The sequence below is a fragment of the Hemiscyllium ocellatum genome, chromosome 7 (assembly GCF_020745735.1).
Source record: "Hemiscyllium ocellatum isolate sHemOce1 chromosome 7, sHemOce1.pat.X.cur, whole genome shotgun sequence".
Taxonomy (NCBI): domain Eukaryota; kingdom Metazoa; phylum Chordata; class Chondrichthyes; order Orectolobiformes; family Hemiscylliidae; genus Hemiscyllium; species Hemiscyllium ocellatum.
The window spans coordinates 7,544,698-7,566,201 of NC_083407.1; the positions used below are offsets into that span (position 1 = coordinate 7,544,698).

A 21,504-nucleotide genomic window follows, 5' to 3' on the forward strand; every position below is an offset into this window, starting at 1 on the left:
TCACTTGTCAGTCATTAGTGGGTTACCCACTGCAAATTAACTGAAGCAGGTAAAGGCAAATGACTTTAGTTTCCAAATAACCTAGTCAGCAACATTCCACTATTGGAGCAGGTGGGACCTGAAACCAGGTCCTTCTTTGGTAAGAAAACTACCAAACCAAACCTTGCCATCATGGGCTACACAACACAGGAATAGGCAATTCAGCCTTGCAAGCCTGCAGTAACATTGTTCTTTCATATTAAAACCAAAAACCACCTTCACTTGCAGGATCTATAATCCCTCTACTCCCTTCCTCCTGGTGTCAAGCTGCTGCTTGAATGCTATTATCTACTACCACCTCCTCTGTCAGCATATTCCACCCACCTCTCTTTTGGTGGGAGAGGGAACTTTCCTTAACTCTTCCTGCCCCTCCATCCTGATGAGGCAAGCCTTCTACTTTCCATAATCATACCATTCAATTTTTTTCCAGTCACCCATCAAACTCTTGCATTCTAGTGACATTTAAGCCCAGTCTATCCAACATTACTCTGTAGCTTAAAATCCCCTATAACCAAGAAACATCCTGATAAATGTTTTTCAATACCCTCCATCTTATACACCCTTCTGGTTTGGTGGTGACCAGAAATATATGCAATTCAGTAACAAACATTGAGTCAATAAGGTTGAGTCAATAAGGCTCTCGCACTTGAGAGAATATTAGTGAAATGATTAACTGAATTAGAAATATTTGTCCTTAGCTTTAAATTTGCTTGAAGGAAACCTTGCTAATAATGGCCCTTTCCTCCTCCAATTAACCTACCCTTCTGACAAAGGTCACTTCCCAGTTGAATCCTGGGAAATATCAGGGTCCTTGGCAGATCCTTGGCCCCAGTGTCCAAGTGCTGGTCATACCTGAACCAGAAATCCAGGTATGATCCACTTCCAGTTGGGAGAATATTCACCTCCCTTGCGGGTGTAAGCATTGAATAACAGTCACAGTACATCAGTTTCAAGTCTTTTTCATCATCTTTTTCATCAGAATGAAAGTCTGGCCGGGTTAGACAGCGGCCTTTTCTACAATGACTAGGAAAAAGTGAGGATTGGAGATCAGAGGGTTTTTGTTTGTGCAGGTGTACTGGTTGGGTCAATAGGGGAAGAACTGATGAAGGTTTTATACTTGAAACATAGACTCTCTGCTGCTACCTGACTTGTGCTGTCCCAGTGCCACACATTTTAAAATTCTTTCACGGAGCAAAGAAATTTTTTTTTCAAAAGGCCTGATTTTTCAATGGCCTGATTACCAATCTCATCAGATAGTTAAGGTGGTGTCAAGTGCATTGTTTTCACCTATTTTTAAAAATCATCACGATAGGCCATGGCTTTTGGTTCCCTTCCAATGGGCTTTTATAGGGATTCATGTAAGTACCTCATGGTTTATCTACACTCTGGTCCCAAGAACCTGGGAGAAAGCAGCAGATCTGTGGATTGCCAATGTTCCACACTAACCCTGGACTGGTAATGTCTTAACTAAAATTCTTATCTTTGGTTTCCCCGCCACTAGCCTTTGTAACTGTTTACAAATCTTGGCACATATCCACTTATGGATTTTTTTCACCTTTTGATTTTGAGATTTGCAGCTGTGCATTGAGATAAGACGAGCAAGCATTTTGGATATCATGTGGCATTCTGCCAAATTGCACATGAAGTAAAAAGCACTTTGGACTACTTTAATGTGTTGAGGTGCTACATAAACGTCAGTGGCTGCAAAGCAATTTGTATATTAACAAACGTTTCATTTTGAATCTTCCTGTTCTTTGAAGGGGCTTGACTTGTTTGAGGTCAGGAAGGTGTTTTGTTCTGCGTGTGAGGTGGAGAAAGGGGCAAAATATTCTGCAGCAAAGGTAACGACGTCTTCTGGTTTCCGGAGGAGGAGAAACTCTAGGAAGTCAGCCATCAAGGATCTCAACTCTGGGTGGTGCCTTAGGTAGCTGTTGTAGTCAGCCTTGAGTGCCTCCTGAAAGACAAGAGATGTGTTAACCAGCCATTTGGATACATTAAATAATCCTACATTCTCAAAAATACAAGCGTGTGGAGGTAGAGGCAGAATTAGAACTGGAGTAGGCTATTCAGCCCATCAGATCAGGCAGCATCCAAGGAACAAGGGTATTGACATTTCAGGCAAAAGCCCTTCATCATTCCTGATGAAGGGCTTTTGCCCGAAATGTCGATTTTTCTTGCTCCTGATCTGCTCTGCTTTTCCAGCACCACTCCAGTCGAGACTCTGATTTCCAGCATCTGCAGTCCTCATTTTTGCATATTCAGCCCATCAAACCTGTTCCACTGGAAGGCCACAAGAGTAAAAATGAGCCATTTGGCCCAACTGGTCTGGTCCGCCACTCGATCATGGCTGATATCTTTCTTTAGGAGAAAGTGAGGACTGCAGATGCTGGAGATCAGAGTCAAGAATGTGGTGCTGGAGAACTACAGCAAGTATAGCTCCTTGGATGCTGCCTGAACCGCTGTGCTTTTCCAGCACCACACTCGATATCTTTCTTAACCCTATTCTCCTGCCTTCCTCCTGTAACCCTTGATCCCTTCATCAATTATTATGGGTCAGACCAAAACACATCAAGGATATAGCCTGACCCTAATGATAGTGGGTCATGTCTTTTGGTGTTTGTGTATCCTGGTGGCTAGTTTTCTGCATTTCTGTCCGATGTACTGTTTGTTACAGTCCTTGCATGGTATTTTGTAAATCACATTCATTTTGTTGGTTGGTTGTATGGGGTTCTTCATGTTCATCAGCTGCTGTTTAAGCGTGTTGGTAGGTTTGTGGACTACCATGACGCCAAGGGGTCAGAGTAGCCTGGTGGGTCGATTCAGAGATGTCTTTGACGTATGGTATTGTGGCTAGAGTTTCTGGGTATGTTGTGTCTGCTTGTTTGGGTTTGTACTCATTGTTATTGAATACGCTGTATAGGTATTTTTCTTCTACTGAGCTGCTTGTAGTTTCTGGGCTGCAGTGTGTTGTGGTCCTTTTAAATAATGTCCTGTTGCAGCTCTGGTTGTGGGTGTTGGGATGATTGCTTCTGTCATTAAATATCTGGTCTATGTGTGTCGCTTTCCTGTAGACGCTGGTCTGAAGTTCTCCATTAATTGTTTGTTTCACTGTGACATCTAGGAAGGGGGGTCTGTTGTTGTTCTCCTCCTCTTTTGTGATTTATTTTTCCTGGCATAAAATTGGCATAATGTAACAGAGCCGTTACATTGACCATTTTTCAGTCCTCTGGGACCCTTCCTGACTCCACTGATTCTGAAAAATCACCACCAATGCCTCCACAATCTCCTCAATTATCTCCTTCAGAACCCTGGGATGCAGTCTATCTGGTCCGGATAATTTACCTACCTTCAGACCTTTCAACATACCCAGCACCTCCTCCTTGGTGATGGTCACTACACTCATCTCTTCCCTCTGACTCTCATAAAGTTCTGGTATGCTGTTGGTCTCTTCCACTGGGAGGAGAAAGTGAGGTCTGCAGATGCTGGAGACCAGAGCTGAAAATGTGCTGCTGGAAAGGCTCAGCAGGTCAGGCAGCATCCCAGGAACAGGAAATTTGATGTTTCGGGCATAAGCCCTTCATCAGGAATGAGGAAAGTGCGTCCAGCAGAAGGGGCTTATGCCCGAAACGTCAAATTTCCTGAACCTTGGATGCTGCCTGACCTGCTGCGCCTTTCCAGCAACACATTTTCAGCACTGATCTCCAGCATCTGCAGATCTCACTTTCTCCTCGAAGATTTTAACCTACTGCGAATCCTCTTGCAAGGATGCCTTCCTTGAAGAAGCTCTCTTCCTCCCTCTACAAGGATTTCAGTGAGTCCCTCTCTCACTGCACACCCCAGGTCATCTCCTCTGCTTAGCCTGCTGGACACACTTTCCTCATTCCTGATGAAGGGCTTATGCCCGAAACATCAATTTCCTGTTCCTTGGATGCTGCCTGACCTGCTGCGCCTTTCCAGCAACACATTTTCAGCTCTTCCACTGTGAAAACTGATGCAAGGTACCTGTTCAGTTCCTCTACCATATCTTTGTTTCCTATTTCTATCTTGCCAGCCTCATCTTCCCGTGGTCCAATCTTGCCTCCCTCTCACTTTTTAGTATCTAAAAAAGCTCTTGTCATCTCCTTTTAGATTATTAGCTTATTCTCAAATTTCATCTTTTCCACTCCCCACCTTACTGCTTTCTTAATTACCTTCTGCTGGTTTTTGAAGGCTTCCCGCTAATCCTCACCACATTGTATGATTTTTCTTTCATCCCAACTTCCCTTGTCAGTCATGATTGCTTCATCTCACAGCGCCAGAGACCCGGTTCAATTCCCACCTCAGGTGACTGTCTGTGTGGAGTTTGCACATTCTCCCCATGTCTGCGTGGGTTTCCTCCCACAGTCCAAACGTGTGCAGGTCAGGTGAATCGGCCACGCTAAATTGCCCATAGTGTTAAGTGCAGGGGTAAACGTAGGGGAATGGGTCTGGGTGTGTTGCTGTTCGGAGGGTCGGTATGGACTTGTTGGGCTGAAGGGCCTGTTTACACATTGTAAGTCATCTAATCTAAGTAATCTTCCCCTTCATATGTTTCTTTTTCTTTGTGATAAATTTCTGCTGTGCATCCTGAATTATTCCCAGAAACTGCTGCCACTGCTGCCCCACCATCTTCCCTGCTATGCTCCCGTTCCAATCAACTCTGGTCAGCTCCTCCCCATGTCTTTGTAGTTATAGAGTCATAGAGATGTACAGCACCAGATATCCCAACCCAATCTAGTCCCACCTGCCAGCACCCAGCCCATATCCCTCTCAACCTTTCCTATTCATATACCCATCCAAATGCCTTTTAAATGTTGTAATTGTACCAGCCTCCACCACTTCCTCTGGCAGCTCATTCCATATCCGTACCACCCTCTGAGTGAAAAAGTTGTCCCTTAGGTCTCTTTTATATCTTTCCCCTCTCGCCCTAAACCTATGCCTCTCTAGTTTTGGACTCCCCACCCCAGGGAAAAGGCTTTGCCTATTTATCCTATCAATGCCCCTCGCGATTTTGTAAACCTCTATAAGGTCACCCCTCAGCCTCTGACGCTCCAGGGAAAACAGCCCCAGCCTGTTCAGCCTCACCCTGTAGCTCAGATCCTCCAACCCTGGCAACATCCGTGTAAATCTTTGAACCGTTTCAAGTTTCACAACATCTTTACTCAATTGTAATACCATTACAGCTGACTCAGTCTTCTCTCTCTCAAACTACAGGGTGAATTCGATGATACTGATCATTGTCCCTTAGGAGCTTCTTTACTTCCACAGGCTAATCAAGTTTGCATCATTACATTTCACCAAATCCGGAACTGCATGTTCCTTAGTGGCTTTACCACAAGCCACTCCAAAAAAGCATCCCATAGACATTCTACGAATCTCTTTCCTTGAGATCCACTACCAACCTGACTTTCCCAGTCCACCTGTGTACTGAAGTCCCTCATGATTATTATTATAGTCCTTTTACATGTCTTTTCTAACTCCTGATTTATGTTCTTCCACACATCCTGTCTTCCATGAGCAGGCCTGTACACAACTCCCATTGGGTCTTTCTCGACCTTTCCCGCACAGATTCTACACCTTCCAACTCTATTTCATTTCGTGCTATTGATTCAATTCCATTTCTTACCAACCCCTTGGCCCATCTGCCTGCCTTTTCAATAGGATGTGTTTCCTTGGGTATTTCGCTCCCAGCTCTGATCTCCTTACAGCCACATCTCCATGATACCCACAACATCATGCCTCCCAGTTTCAATCTGTGTTACAAGCTCATTCACTTTGTTTCATATGATGCTTGGCATTTAAGTACAACACCCTCAGTCCTGTATCAAAAAGTGTGGTGCTGGAAAAGCACAGCCGGTTAGGCAGCATCTGAACAGCAGGAGAGTGGACATGTTGAGCATAAGCTCTTCACCCCCATTCTCCTAGTTGTCCCCTTACCTGCTGTGCCTGAAGTTAGATTACTGAGCCTTTCCATACTCTGCCCATTACTTGTTCTGGAAACTTTAACAATCTCTGCTGAGTCCTCCCCCCTTTAATGTGTTCCATTATTTTCTATGTAAGTGATCCTATTCCTCCACTATTGAATACATTCTTGGCTGATCCCTTAACTCACTCTCCTGCCTTATCGCTCGTTATCGACGAGACTCCCTCAATTTATTTTAAGAATGTACTCTATACCCTAACTTTTTTTTGTTTTAAAGGTAGGTGGGAAGTGCCGTGGTTCCAGATACGTTGCGACTGGTCAAACTACCCGATGTTAAGCAAAACACAATTTATTTAAATGCTTTAGTTAATACACAAACAAAAGAAAGAGGAATTTGGAATAACAACTATTGGAAAACTTAACAGGATAACAGATACAATACCTATTACTAATTAACTGTTCCAATATAGTAATGTCCCATAACCACACTCCTCAGTAAAAAGGCAAACTCAGACACAGATTCTCACATGCAGTTCTCCAATCCAGGAGGAAAAAGCATTAAGAGAAAATTCAGAGGACGTAGCAGCTGGGAGACATTCACTGAAGCTTTCAATTCTTTTGAAACCCCAAAGGCTTCTGCTTAAAATTAAACCTAAAGAGATGAGCCCTCCTAGGCTGCATCCATTGTTCCAACTTTAAAACAAACACCAAACCCTCACAAATTGGTCTCCTTCCTATCAGAAAGATGTTGTGAAACTTGAAAGGGTTCAGAAAAGAATTACAAAGATGTTGCCAGAGTTGGAGGATCTGAGATACAGGGAGAGGCTGAACAGGATAGAACTGTTTTCCCTGGAGTGTCGGAGGCTGAGGGGTGACCTAATAGAGGTTTACAAAATTATGAGGGGCATGGATAGGATAAATAGGCAAAGTCTTTTCCTTGCGGTCAGGGAGTCCAGAACTAGAGGGCATAGGTTTAGGATGAGAGGGGAAAGATATAAAAGAGACTTACGGGGCAACTTTTTCACACAGAGGGTGGTACGTGTATGGAATGAGCTACCAGAGGAAGTGTCGGAGGCTGGTACAATTGCAACATTTAAGAGGCTTTTGGATGGGTATATGAATAGGAAGGGTTTGGAGGGATATGGGCCGGGTGCTGGCAGGTGGGACTAGATTGGGTTGGGATATCTGGTCGGCATGGACGGGTTGGACCGAAGGGTCTGTTTCCGTGCTGTACATCTCTGTGACTCTATGACTAAATTATTTACTTTCTTAGAGACAGCTCCTTACCTCTGCCTTACAATAACAATTAAAAAAAAAGCAGGACAAAATAACTTCTTCTAGTGACAGTATCATCACACAACATATACCCTCGACTCCAATATCAATCAAGTATAATCAAGTTTAGTTCTGCTTTGAACATTATAAATGACTCATTGGGAAAGAGATTTCCAGAGGCTAATGATCCTTTAAGAAAAGAATTCCCTCTCAGCTCTATCTTAAATGGAGGATCCATTATCTTTAATCTTTCCTTCAATTTCTATATTCCTCCAGTAGAGGATATAAACTCCAACATCTTCCCTGGTGAACCTCACAGAACCCTACATATTACTATCACCACTTGTTTATCTAAACTGTAATGGTCATTGACTCAATCTTTCCTTGTGAGCTAATCCTTTCAGCCCAGGAGCTATTCTAGTGAATCTATTCTGATCTACTTCTAAAGCAAGCACATCCTTCCTTTGAAACCAAAACCATACACAGAATGTCCGGTCTTGTCTCAGACAAGGATATGATAATATTATGTGAAATCATCCAATGCCATCCTTGAATACCTTGATTAAATTCGCCATCACCATACTGCCAGGCAGTGCACTCCAGACCCTAACTACTTGTTTGTGTAATAGGGTCCAATCATATCCCTCTTGATTTTGAACCTTTTATGAACGGGAACAGTTTCTCCTTATCTATTTTGTCCTGAACTCTTGTGATGTTGGAAACTGTCAAATCTTTTTTTAGCCTCCTCATTTCCAAGGAACAGTCCAATCTCTCCACCTTCATGATTGAAGTTTATCACTCCTGTAGAATGATCAAGGCTCCTTCAACAGCACCTTCTAAACCTACAACCTTTACCATCTAGAAGGACAAAGACAGCAGATACATGGGAACACTACCACCTGCAGGTTCCCCTCCAAACCACATAGTTCTGACTTGGAAAAATAATACCATTCCTTTAGTGTCACTGAGCACCAATGCAGTATTCGGTAAGTCAATGCACTGAGCAATGAATCAGCATTGAACAGTAATAAAGCATACTGTGATTGAATGCACTGAACACCAATGCAGCATTCTGTGATTAAATGCACTGAGCAGCAATGCAGCATTCTATGATTGAATGCACTGAGCAGCAATGCAGCATTCTGTGATTAAATGCACTGAGCAGCAATGCAGCATTCTGTGATTGAATGCACTGAGCAGCAATGCAGCATGCTATGATTGAATGCACTGAACACCAATGCAGCATTCTGTGATTGAATGTACTGAGCAGCAATGCAGCATTCTGTGATTGAATGCACTGAGCAGCAATGCAGCATTCTATGATTGAATGCACTGAACACCAATGCAGCATTCTGTGATTGAATGCACTGAACACCAATGCAGCATTCTGTGATTGAATGCACTGAGCAGCAATGTAGCATGTGAGTCAATGTATTGTGACACAGCACATGTCTGATTTTTCATCAGTTTTGCAGATCGGCAAAAGCTAAAAATGACAAAATTTCAGCAATTTATGTTTGGATTGAGTGCAGGCCCAGGTACAAGTAGCTATGAATTGGTACCGTTCTGTCAATAAATTTAGAATACAGCTGCAGGTCTTCTTCCCAAATTAAGGGCTTCTTCTCAAAGACTGGTTTAGGTTCCTCTTCATCTGCAAAAGTTCAGAAACAAGAGAAAATTATCCTTAAATTGATAATAACTTTAAGGTCTCCTATAAATCCATTTGATGGTACAATGAGGATTGGGGCCACTGAAGGGGGTGAGTCAATCATAAGGAGTGGGAGATCTATCTGAAGCAATACTGAAGGTTAATGAGGTTGGAATGTGGGAGGATAAGAGGAGGGTGGAAATGTGTTATCTTGTGGAAGGGGGGGGAGCGGGGGAGCGAGGATACTGAGATGATGGTGGCAGTCAGAGTTAAACAATGGAACTCATTTCCCTTTCCCTTCTGCATTCAATAAGACCATTAGACCATAAGTTGTAGGAGCAGAGGTGGGCCATTTGGCCCATCAAGTCTACTCCACTATTTGATGGAATCATGGCTGATCTGATAATCATCAACTCTACTCTTCCACTTTTCCCCATAACACTTGATTCCCTTCATGGTTAAGAATTTGTCTGTTTAAACTTTGAATGTATTTAATGACTCAGTCCTCCGTGGTAAAGAATTCCACAGATCCACTACCGATGAGAGAAGAAATTCCTCTTTATTTCTGCGCTAAATGGCTATCTCCTTATTCTGAGATTATACCCTTTAATCCACAACATTCCCACAAGGGGAAACAAACTTTCCACATCTATCCTGTCAAGCCCCCTAAGAAACTTATACCTTTCAATAACGGCATCTCCTGTTCTTCTGAACTCCAGTGAGCACAAACCCAACCTCCTCAACCTCTCCTCATAAGACAACCTCTCCACACCAGGGATCAATCTAGTGAACCTTCTCTGGTCTGCATCCAATGTCAGTGTATCTTGCCTTAGAAAAAGTGCCCAAAACTGTTTACGGTATTCCATCTGCGGTCAACTAATGTCTTTAGCAGAGTCTCCATCTGAAATAAAGGTCAACATTTCATTTGCTTTCTCTATTACCTGCTGAACATTTAAGCTATTTCACCATGTATTTCTCAGAAAAGATCTCTCAGTCTCATGGTTTGAAATTTTGAATTGATCCCCCAGCTTCAACAGTTCTGTTGGGAGTCAGCTTTCTAGATCTTTAATCCACTGTGGGTGAAGAAGTGCTTCCTAACAAGTTTTGAGAAGATTTGTAGCTCAGGTTGAGGTTTGGGATGTAGGATTGCTCACTGGAAATGAACCTTCCAGCTCAGCGAGCAAACCTATACCCAGTGCTTCCTAACATCACCTTTGAACAGCCTGGCTCTAATTTCATCTGGAACATCTTTTGTCAATTCACTGCCACCACTCCTTCCTATTGGTCAAAGCTAGGGGATGGTTAGCTAGAGCTAGGGGCAAACATTACGGATGAGATCATTCAGGAGAGATAGATTAGATTAGATTACTTACAGTGTGGAAACAGGCCCTTCGGCCCAACAATCCATACCGACCCGCCGAAGCGAAACCCACCTATACACATTTACCCCTTACCTAACACTAGGGGCAATTTAGCATGGCCAATTCACCTGACCCGCACATCTTTGGACTGTGGGAGGAAACCAGAGAACCTGGAGGAAACCCACACAGACACTGGGAGCACGTGCAAACTCCACACAGTCAGTCGCCTGAGTTGGGAATTGAACCCGGGTCTCAGGCGCTGTGAGGCAGCAGTGCTAACCACTGTGCCACCGTGCCGCCCACACTTAAGTGTGGTCGATGTTTGGAAATCTCTTCCACAAATGGAAGTGGATCCTAGATCAGTTATTAATTTTAAAGCTGAGATAGATACCTTTTTTGTGAAGCAAAAGTGTTGGGGAAAAAAGCAGAAATTGCTGTCAAAACTCAGCAGGACTGGCAGCACCTGAACTTTACCAGCAGTTTGTTTTCATTTCTGATTTCCAGCATCCGCTGTTCTTTTGGTTTTTTTGAAAGGTACTAGGGATATGAACCAAAGATAGGTTTATACAGTTGGACTACAGGTTACAAGGGTCCCATCTCTCAGCTTTGTACCTGAACTGAGGGGTGGTGACCCTCAGGTTATACTGACCACCAGCCATCCCTTCCTAATGAGAGTGGGACTATGGAAACTTTACCTGAGCATAAGCTGTTAAGCGGGGAGAGATGCCCACATTGTGTCATAGGTAGAAGATAGACCCAATTACTGATGAACAGTAAATAGGTTTATCACACATTAAAACTCAAGGTAAGGGTAAATTTTCCATAATCCTATCGGACCAATGGACGGCTCTCTCATTACAGTAAGCGCGAGATGACCGGTGGTAAAATTACCTATTACTTAGCAACTATTCACAATATACTACCAGTACTCCAAATCTGAAATAACAACAGAAAGTGCTGGTGAACCTCAGTAGATCAGTTCGAATCTCTGGAGAAAGTAGCAGAGTTAACATTTCGAGTCCAATGCAACTCGGGTTCTTAAACAATGGTCATATCAGATGTGACCTTTTGTTTAGAACCAGAGTTGTATTGCACTCAAAATGTTAATTCAGCTTCTCTCTCCACAGATTCTGACAGAGGTCCTGAGTTTCTCCAGCACAACCCCGTGTCTGCGTGGGTTTCCTCCGGGTGCTCCGGTTTCCTCCCACAGTCCAAAGATGTGCGGGTCAGGTGAATTGGCCATGCTAAATTGCCCGTAGTGTTAGGTAAGGGGTAAATGTAGGGGTATGGGTGAGTTTCGCTTCGGCGGGTCGGTGTGGACTTGTTGGGCCGAAGGGCCTGTTTCCACACTGTAAGTCTAATCTAATCTAATCTTACAGGTTTTATTTACTTAATAACTAGCTATTAAGATGACATTGAAGATATAGATGTTGTCTTGTCTTGTGAGACATCAGGCCCACCTGAAGAATAAGTTTACATTACCACTTTAGTTTCATGCTATTAGCACAAAGGATAATAATTGAAGCACTGACAGAGCACATGGAGAAACCCCTTAGCTTCCCATCAGGAACAGCCCTTCATATCATGGATGCAGTTTATCTCATGATGCCAGTTAACTCTTTCAAGCACAACATGAAACACTCCTATTATATCAGGAACAAACTTCCAAAACTCAAGAAAATCCAGCATGCAACCTATCTACCCTCCCTTATCACCTGCATCCTCTGCAAGACCAATATACCATTCCTGTGATGTGGTACCCAGAACTGAATGTAGTCACTCCAGATACGGGCTGACTACAGCAGTATACAACTGTAGCATGACTTCATCCTTTTGTATTCTAACCTGTTAAGACAAAGGCCAACATTCCATTTGCCTTTGCATCTGTGCATATATTTTTAATGATTACAGTAAACATAATCCTAAATCTCTCTGCTCCCAGACTGTTCCTTGGTATTTAAAACCAGCTTGATTTATTCTCATTCAACCTATGAATTAGGACTTGGATTACAGGACGCCACTCGGCCCCTCAAGCCTGCTTTGCCATTCAATAAGATTGTGGCTGATCTGATTCTACCCCTGATGAAGGGCTTTTGCCCAAAACGTCGATTCTCCAGCTCCTCGGATTCTGCCTGACCTGCCATGCTCACCAGCTCAGTGGTTAGCACTGCTGCCTCACAGCGCCAGGGATCTGGGTTTGAGTCCCACCTTGGGCACTGAGTCTGTGTGGAGTTTGCACATTCTCCCCGCGTCTGCGTGGGTTTCCCCCCGGTGCTCCAGTTTCCTTCCACAATCCAAACATATGCAGGTCAGGTGAATTGGCCATGCTAAATTGCCCAGTGTTAGGTGATTTAGTCAGGGGTAAATATAGGGGGGTGGGGAGTGGGTCTGGGTGGGTTACTCTTCAGAGGGTCGGTATGGACTTATTGGGCCGGAGGGTCTGTTTCCATACTGCAGGGAATGGAATCTAATCTTTCCAGCACCACTCCCGACTCCTCTCCATTCCAGTCTACTCTCAAATAACCTTTCACCCCTTGCTCACTCGGGTCAATCTACCTCTGCCATTAAAAAAAGACTCAAAGTCTCTGTTTCTACCATCTTTTAAGGAAGAGAATTCTAAAGAATCATGACCCACAATGAGAAAAAATTCTCCTCATCTATTTCTTACATGGGCAGCCCTTTATTTTTAAAAAAAGATCTAGGTTCTGTCACAAAAGGAAACTTCCTTTCAACATCCACCCAGTCCACACCCCTCAGGACTTTTCTGTTTCAATCACATCTTTTTTCCTTTTTCTTCTGAACTCCACAACTTTTCTAAAACATTCAGCCCATCAAGACTGTGCTAGCTCTTTGAAGGAGCTGTCCAATTGGAGCCACTCCTCAGTTTTACAGCCATGCAAATTTGCCCTTTTCAAACAAGACTTTTTTTGCGATCTGTGAATGAGCTCCTGTACGCAGTCCACCCCTGTGTGAAACATTCCCAGAGCAGTGTTACAGGTATAAAAATTACGGTACCTGCTTCTCTCAGGTGAGGTAACTGGGTCAGCACCATTGTAGCTGGGGAGCCCACTTGCACTCTGCTTGTTAAATGCCTACAAAAAGAGTGGATTGAACCATGAACATTAGTGATGAGTGAGCAGAGACAATGTCAAACTTGTAGATACAGTAACACACTATAAGAAAAGTCTTGAAGTGCTTCATTGACACTGAGCTACAGAAGGAATTATTACTATTAGATTAGATTAGGAGAAAGTGAGGACTGCAGATCAGAGCTGAAAAATGTGTTGCTGGAAAAGCGCAGCAGGTCAGGCAGCATCCAAGGAGCAGGAGAATCGACGTTTCGGGCATATGCCCGAAACGTCGATTCTCCTGCTCCTTGGATGCTGCCTGACCTGCTGCGCTTTTCCAGCAACACATTTTTCAGTATTAGATTAGATTCCCAACCGTACGGAAACAGATCATTTGGCACAAAATGTCCACACTGATTCTCCAGAGAGTAACCCATCCAGACCTTATATTTACCCCTGACTATTGCACCTAACGCTATGGGCAATTTAGCATGGCCATTCACCTGACCTACATATCTTTGTACTGTGGGAGGAAACCCACACAGACACAGGGAGAATATGCAAACTCCACACAGTCACCTGAGGCAGGAATTGAACCTGGGTCCCTGATGCTGTGAGACAGTTGAGCTAACCACAGAACCACCTACTATGTTGAGAAGGAAATGAAAGAACACCTTTAAAATAGTGGAGAAGAGGATTACAGGAAAGTTCACATCCCTATTTTTACCTATATTTCCCACTCCTTTGGGTCAGTCTTCCAATTGCATGACCTTTTGCAGAGTCTGGGAAATGCAAGCTCGTAAACTGGGGACATGGCAACAGGATGTGAGATGGTGACCCACAAACGTCTGTTTATTGTTTGCAGCACCTCCCTCTCCTTCTGTGACCCTGCCCAATGGCAGAATCTGTTGGGCTTTTGCCCGAAGCGTTGATTTTCCTGCTCCTCGGATGCTGCCTGACCTGCTGTGCTTTTCCTGCACCACTCTAATCTTGACTCTAATCTCCAGCATCTGCACTCCTCACTTTCTCCCAGAATCTTTTCAATTCTCACTGAAGTAGCTGAGTGGACATGTTGAACACAACTTGTGGCACAATGGAAATGACAGTGAGTTAATAACTTAAAGCCTCAGGCTAGTGTTCTGGGGACATAGGATTTAATCCCATAATGGCAGGTGGTGAAGTTTGAATTCAATATTTTTAAAAAATATGTGAGTCTAATGGTGACCATGTCACCAGTGTTGGTTATGGATGGGATGCCAATTAAATTGCTGCTTTGTCCTGGATGGTATCTAAATTATCTTCATGAAGGCTGGTATCCCATCACCAAGTCACCCTTTAGTTATACACACACATTACATGACACTGACCCAGCTAGCTCAGAGATGATTCCGAATGTGAACAGAACCACTGAACTTCCTGCTTATGTCTTTCAGCCAGGGCTCCTTGATTAGATAATGTCAACAGCCCCAATCAGGGAACTCATATCCCATAAGATTTACTTCAATCCAATCCTACAGTCTCATGCTCCTTGAGTGTTGTTGGAGCTGCACTCATCTAGGCATGTGGGGAGTATTCAATCACACCAGAACAAAAATTGCTGGAAACTCAACATCAATGGAGAGAATGCAGAGTTAATGTTTTCAGTCCACTGACCTTTCTTGCTTCTGGTCAGTGGTAGCCCCAGGATGGGCTGAAAATGTGTTTCTGGAAAAGCACAGCAGGTCAGGCAGCATCCAAAGAGCAGGAGAATCGACGTTAAGGGCTCATGCCCGAAACGTCGATTCTCCTGCTCTTTGGATGCTGCCTGACCTGCTGTGCTTTTCCAGCAACACATTTTCAGCTCTGATCTCCAGCATCTGCAGACCTCACTTTCTCCTAGGTAGCCCCAGGACGTTGACTGTGCGGGATTCAGTGAAGGTAATATCATGGGGTGACAGTCAGATTCTCTCTTGTTCGAGTGATCGTTGCCCGACATTTGTGAGGCACAAATATTTGCTAATTTTCAGCCCAATTTTGGATATCATCCAGATATGCCTTTCATTTGGACACAGACTGCTTCAATACCTGAGGAGTTACAAAGGGTGCTGAACATTGTAATTGGGGAAGCAGTCGTGGAGTGGTAATGTCAATGGTTTAGCAACCCAGAATCCAGGCTAGTGTGTTGGGGATATGGATTTGAATCTCACAGTAGCAGATGGTGAAACTGGATAAAAGTATTGAATGCAAAGAAAGTCCAGTCTCGTGGTGACCACATAACCACTTTCAATTATCATAACTACTGATCTGGTTCACTGACATTCCTCAGGGAAGAAAGCTGCTGGTCTTGCCTACATACAACTCCAAACCCACAGCAAGGTGGTTGACTCTTAACTGACCTCTGGCTGATTATGAGCAGACAAAAAATGCTAGCTAGCTTTACCCACATCCCACAAATGAACTTTTAAAAAAATCTAACTGACTTCAATTTTGCTAGCACTGTTTGAAAGCACACTCAGTCAAAACCATGATTTGGAGATGCCGGTGTTGGACTGGGGTGTACAAAGTTAAAAATCACACAGCACCAGGTTATGGTCCAACAGGTTTAATTAGAAGCACATTAGCTTTCAGAGCGCTGTTCCTTCACCTGATGAAGGAGCATCGCTCCGAAAGCTAGTGTGCTTCCAATTAAACCTGTTGGACCATAACCTGGTGTTGTGTGATTTTTAACTCAGTCAAAACCAACCTTGATAATAGGGGTAGTCACTCCCACCTCACTTCGAAAGTTCAATTTCTTTGTCCATGTCTAAACGAAGGCTGGACAGAGACCAGGAGCTGAGTGGCCCTGGCAGAATATCAAATGAACATCAGTGAGCAGGTTATTGCAAAGTGCTGCTTGATAACACTGCTCATGACACCTCCCTTCCATCATTTTACCAATGATCAAGAGCAGACTGATGGGGCCAGACTGAATTGTCCTGTTTTTGTGTTCAGGACGTACCTGGGCATTTTTCCACAGGTTATTTCCATTGGTGGGTGAAACTAGAACTAGAGGGCACAGCCTCAAAATAACGGGGACCAGATCTCGGACTGAGTTGTGGAGGGTCTTCTTTCTTAGAATGGAGAAAGTGAGGTCTGCAGATGCTGGAGATCAGAGCTGAAAATGTGTTGCTGGAAAAGCGCAGCAGGTCAGGCAGCATCCAAGGAACAGGAGATTCGAGGTTTCGGGCATAAGCCCTTCTTCAGGAATGAGGAAAGTGTGTCCTAGAATGGGTTGTGAATCTGTGGAATTCCCTGCCCAGTGAAACAGTTGAAATTACTTTGTTGAATGTTTTTAAGGCATAGATAGATTTTGAACAGTAAAGGAATGAAGGATTATGGTGAGTTGGGAGGTAAGTCGGAGCTGGGTCCACAAAAAGATCAGACATGATCTTACTGAATGGCAAAGCAGGGTCAACAGGTCAGATGGCCTACTAGTTCTTATGTTGCCAGGTAGATGTTTGTAATGGAGCTGTACTGGAACAGCTTGACTAGGGACACAGCAAGTTCAGGAACACCAGACTTCTCCTGAAATATTTTCAGGGCCCATAGACTTTTCAGTATCCAGTTTTTTCAGATGTTTCTTGATATCACATGGAATGCATTGATTTGGCTGAAGGAGGAAGGGATGCAGATGCTGGAGATCAGAGAAAGTGTGTGTTGCTAGAAAAGTACAGCAGGTCAGGCAGCATCCGAGGAGCAGGAGAATCAATGTTTCGGGCATAATAGAACATAGAACATTGAACATTACAGCTCAGTAGAGCCCTTCGGCCCTCGATGTTGCATCAATCTGGGACACAATCTGAAGCCCATCAATCCTACACTATTCCATTTTCGTCCATATGTTTATCCAATGAGTCTACTACTGTTGCAGGCAGGACGTTCCCCGCCCCTACTACTTTCTGAGTAAAGAAACTCCTTCTGACATCTGTCCTATATCTATCACCCATCAATTTAAAGCTATGTCCCCTCGTGCTAGCCACCACCATCCAAGGAAAAAGGCTCTCCCTGTCCACCCTATCTAACCCTCTGATTATCTTACATGTCTCAATTAAGTCACCTCTCAACCTTCTCTCTAACGAAAACAAGTCCCACAGGCTTTCCTCACAAGACCTTCCCTCCATATCAGGCAACATCCCAGTAAATCTCCTCTGAACCCTTTCCAAAGCTTCCACATCCTTCTTATAATGCGGTGACCAGAACGGTACGCAATACTCCAAGCGTGGCTGCACCAGAGTTTTATACAGCTGCAGCATGACCTCATGGCTCCGAAACTCAATCCCTCTCCCAATAAAAGCTAATACACATACCTTCTCAACAACCCGATCAACCGAGATCTCTCTGCTCATCTACACTATCAAGAATTTTACCATTAGCCCAATACTCTGCATTCCTATTACTCTTTTCAAAGTGAATCACCTCATACTTTTCCGCATTAAACTCCATTTGCCACCTTTCAGTCCAGCTCTGCAGCTTGGATGGCCCTCTGTAATTTCCTTCGTCACTATCCACAACTCTACCGACCTTAGTGTCATCCACAAATTTACTAACCCATCCTTCTATGACCTCATCTAGGTCATTTATAAAAATGACAAACAGCAGTGGCCCCAAAATAGATCCTTGAGGTACACCACTAGTAACTGAACTCCTGGATGAGCATTTCCCAACAACCACCACCCTCTGTCTTCTTTCAGCTAGCCAATTTCTGATCCAAACTGTTAAATCACCCTCAATCCCATGCGTCCATATTTTGTACAATAGCCTACTGTTGAGGATCTTATCAAACACCTTACTGAAATCCATTTGCACCACATCAACCACTTTACCCTCATCCAACTGTTTGGTCACCATCTCAAAGAACTCAATAAGGTTTGTGAGGCATGACCTACCCTTCACAAAACTGTGTTGACTATCTCTAATCAACTTATTCCTTTCTAGATGATGATAAATCCTAAGTCTTATAACCCTTTCCAACACTTTACCCATAACCGAGGTAAAGCTCACTGGGCTATAATTACCAGGGTTGTCTCTACTCCTCTTCTTGAACAAGGGGACTGCATTTGCTATTCTCCAGTCTTCTGGCACTATTCCTGGAGACAATGACGACATCGAGATCAAAGCCAAAGGCTCAGCAATCTCCTCCCTGGCTTCCCAGAGGATCCTAGGATAAATCCCATCTGGCCCAGAGGACTTATCTATTTTTACACTTCCCAGAATTGCTAACACCTCTTCCTTGTGAACCTCAATCCCATCTAGTCTAGTAGCCTGTATCTCAGTATTCTCCTCGACAACATTGTCTTTTTCCAGTACGAATACTGAGGAAAAGTATTCATTTAGCCCTTCCCCTATCTTCTCTGATTCCACGCACAACTTCCCACTACTGCTCTTGATTGGCTCTAATCTTACTCTAATCATTCTTTTTTTCTGACATGCCTACAGAAGGCTTTAAGGTTTTCCTTGATCCTATTTGCCAACGACTTCTCATGTCCCCTCCTGGCTCTTAACTCTCTCTTTAGGTCTTTCCTGGCTAACCTATAACTCTCAAATACCCTAATTAAGCCATTGTATCTCATCCTAGCATAAGCCTTCTTCTTCCTCTTGACTAGATATTCACTTCCTTAGTAAACCACTGTTCCTGCGCTCAACAACTTCCTCCCTGCCTGACAGGTACATACTTATCAAGGATCCGCAATAGCTGTTCCCTGAATAAGCTCCACATTTCTAATGTCCCCATCCCCTGCAGTTACCTTCCCCATCCAATGCATCCTAAATCTTGCGTAGTCACACCATAATTGCCTTTCCCCCAGCTATAATCCTTGCCCTGCGATATATACCTATCCCTTTCCATCACTAAAATAAACATAACTGAATTGTGGTCACTATCACCAAAGTGCTCAACTACCTCCAAATCTAACACCTAGCCAGGTTCATTACCCAGTACCAAATCTAATATGGCCTCGTCCCTTGTTCGCCTGTCTACATACTGTGTCAGGAAACCTGTAGAAATTAGACAAAAACAGACCCATCTAAAGTACTTGAACTATAGTATTCCCAGTCAATATTTGGAAAGTACAACCACCCTGTCACTCTCGCTCCTATCCAGGATCATCCTTGCTCCTATCCAGGATCATCCTTGCTCTCCTGTCCTATTTGGAGGCCTATTGAAAACTCCCAAAAGGGTGACCTCTCCTTTCCTGTTTCTAACCTCAGTCCATACTACCTCAGTAGACAAGTCCTCCTTTCTGCCACCATAATACTGTCCATGGCTAACAATGCCACACCTCGCCCTGGCCCTTTTACCATCTTCTCTGTTTTTACTGAAACAGCTAAATCCAGGAACACGCAATAACCATTCCTGTCCCTGCTCTATCCATGTCTCCAAAACGGCCACAACATTGAAGTCCCAGGTACCAACCCACGATGCAAGTTCCCCCACCTTATTCTGGATGCTCCTGGCATTGAAGTAGGCACACTTCAAACCTACTACTTGCTTGCTGGTGCCTTCTTGCGACCTTGAACCCTTATTTCTGAACTCACTACTCTCAACCTCCTGTGTACTTGAACTACAGTTTAGGTTCCCATCCCCCTGCTGAATTAGTTTAAACTCACCCAAAGAGCATTAGCAAATGTCGCCCCCCAACCCCCCCCGCCCCGGATAATGGAACTCCTCTGGTTCTGGTGAAGACCATCCTGTTTGCAGAGGTCCCACCTACCCCAGAAAGAGCCCCAATTATCCAAGAATCCAAAACCCTCCCTTCTGCATTATCCCTGTAGCCACATGTTCAACTCCTCTCTCTCCTGTTCCTCGCTTCAGTAGCACGTGGCACGGGCAACAAACCAGAGATGGATTAGTCGTGCTGGAAAAGCACAGCAGTTCAGGCAGCATCCTGGGATACTGCCTGAACTGCTGTGCTTTTCCAGCACCACTAATCCAGAATCTGGTTTCCAGCATCTGCAGTCATTGTTATTACCTAACAAACCAGAGATAACAACTCTGTTTGTTCTAGCTCTAAGCTTCCACCCTAGCTCCCTGAATTTCTGCCTTAATCCCCCATCTCTCTTCCTGTCTACGTCATTGGTGCCTATATGGACCATGACTTGGGGTGCTCCCCTCCCCCTCAAGGATCCCGGAAACCCAATCAGAGACAACGCGAGCACTGCCATCTGGGAGGCAAGGCACCAACTGTGGGTCTCTCTCTTTTCCTGAGAACCTCCTATCTGTCCCCCTAACTATGGAGTTCCCAGTGACTAATGCTCTGCTCCTCTTCCCCCTTCCCTTCATAAGGCCTTCATCAGGAATCCTGATAAAGGTCCTGAGATGCTGCTGTGATTTTCCAGCACCACACTCTCGACATTAATTTGGCTGAAGACTGGCAACTCTGAGGTTAAGGCCAAGACAGATCATCCTCTCAGCATATCCAGCTGAAGGTTCTAACTATTTCAGCCTTATCTGTTGCACTAATGTGCTGGGCTCCCCTTTCATTAAGCATAGGAATAATTGTGGAGCCTCCTCCTCAGATTACTTGTTTAATTGCTCTCCTCTATCACAAGACAACTTGAACATAAAAGGAAAGAGGTTATGCTTCAGTTATGTAAGGCTCTGGCAAGCTTGCATCTTGAAAACAGTGGTTTGGTCTCCTTATGTAAGGAAGGATGAAGATGCAATGCAGAGGTTCAGTGGAGGTTTACTAGATTGGAATGAGTAGTATATTGCCCTATGGTATAGCCTGGACTGGCTGGGCTTGTTTGTACTGGAGTTAGGCAATGTGAGAGATGATTTGATTGAAGTGTATAAGATGCTGAATGGTCTTGACCAAGCAGACGTGGAAAATATGTTTCCTCTTGTGAGTGTGTCCAGAATTAAGGGGCATCGTTTCAAAATGAGAGGGGATCCTTTCAGGAAATAAATGAAGGAATTTCTTTCCCCTCAGAGGATTGGGTGACTTTGGAACTCTTTACCTCAGAAGACAGTAGACGCGGAGTCATTGCATACCTATAAGAAGAGTAACAAGCAGGTGCAGCAGGTGGCAAAGAAGGCAGTTTGTATATTGGCCTTTAATAGCAAGTAGATTCTAGAACAGGAATAAGGATATCTGATACAATTACATAAGGCATAGGTCAGGCCGCACCTGGAGTATCGTGTACAGTGTTGGCCTC

At 44.1% G+C, this 21,504-nt stretch overlaps 1 protein-coding gene across 1 annotated transcript in view; it reads right to left on the reverse strand.

Annotated features, from left to right (window-relative positions):
- Positions 1-1,771: 1,771 nt before the first annotated feature.
- The window catches only part of catip (ciliogenesis associated TTC17 interacting protein), an 83,183-nt gene continuing 63,450 nt past the window's right edge, over positions 1,772-21,504 (reverse strand). The window contains exons 8-10 of the mRNA XM_060827724.1: positions 13,280-13,356; positions 8,818-8,906; positions 1,772-1,993 (exon numbers count right to left, since the gene is read on the reverse strand). Of these exons, the coding sequence (XP_060683707.1) occupies positions 1,772-1,993; positions 8,818-8,906; positions 13,280-13,356 (388 nt within the window). The remainder of the gene's footprint in view (positions 1,994-8,817; positions 8,907-13,279; positions 13,357-21,504) is intronic.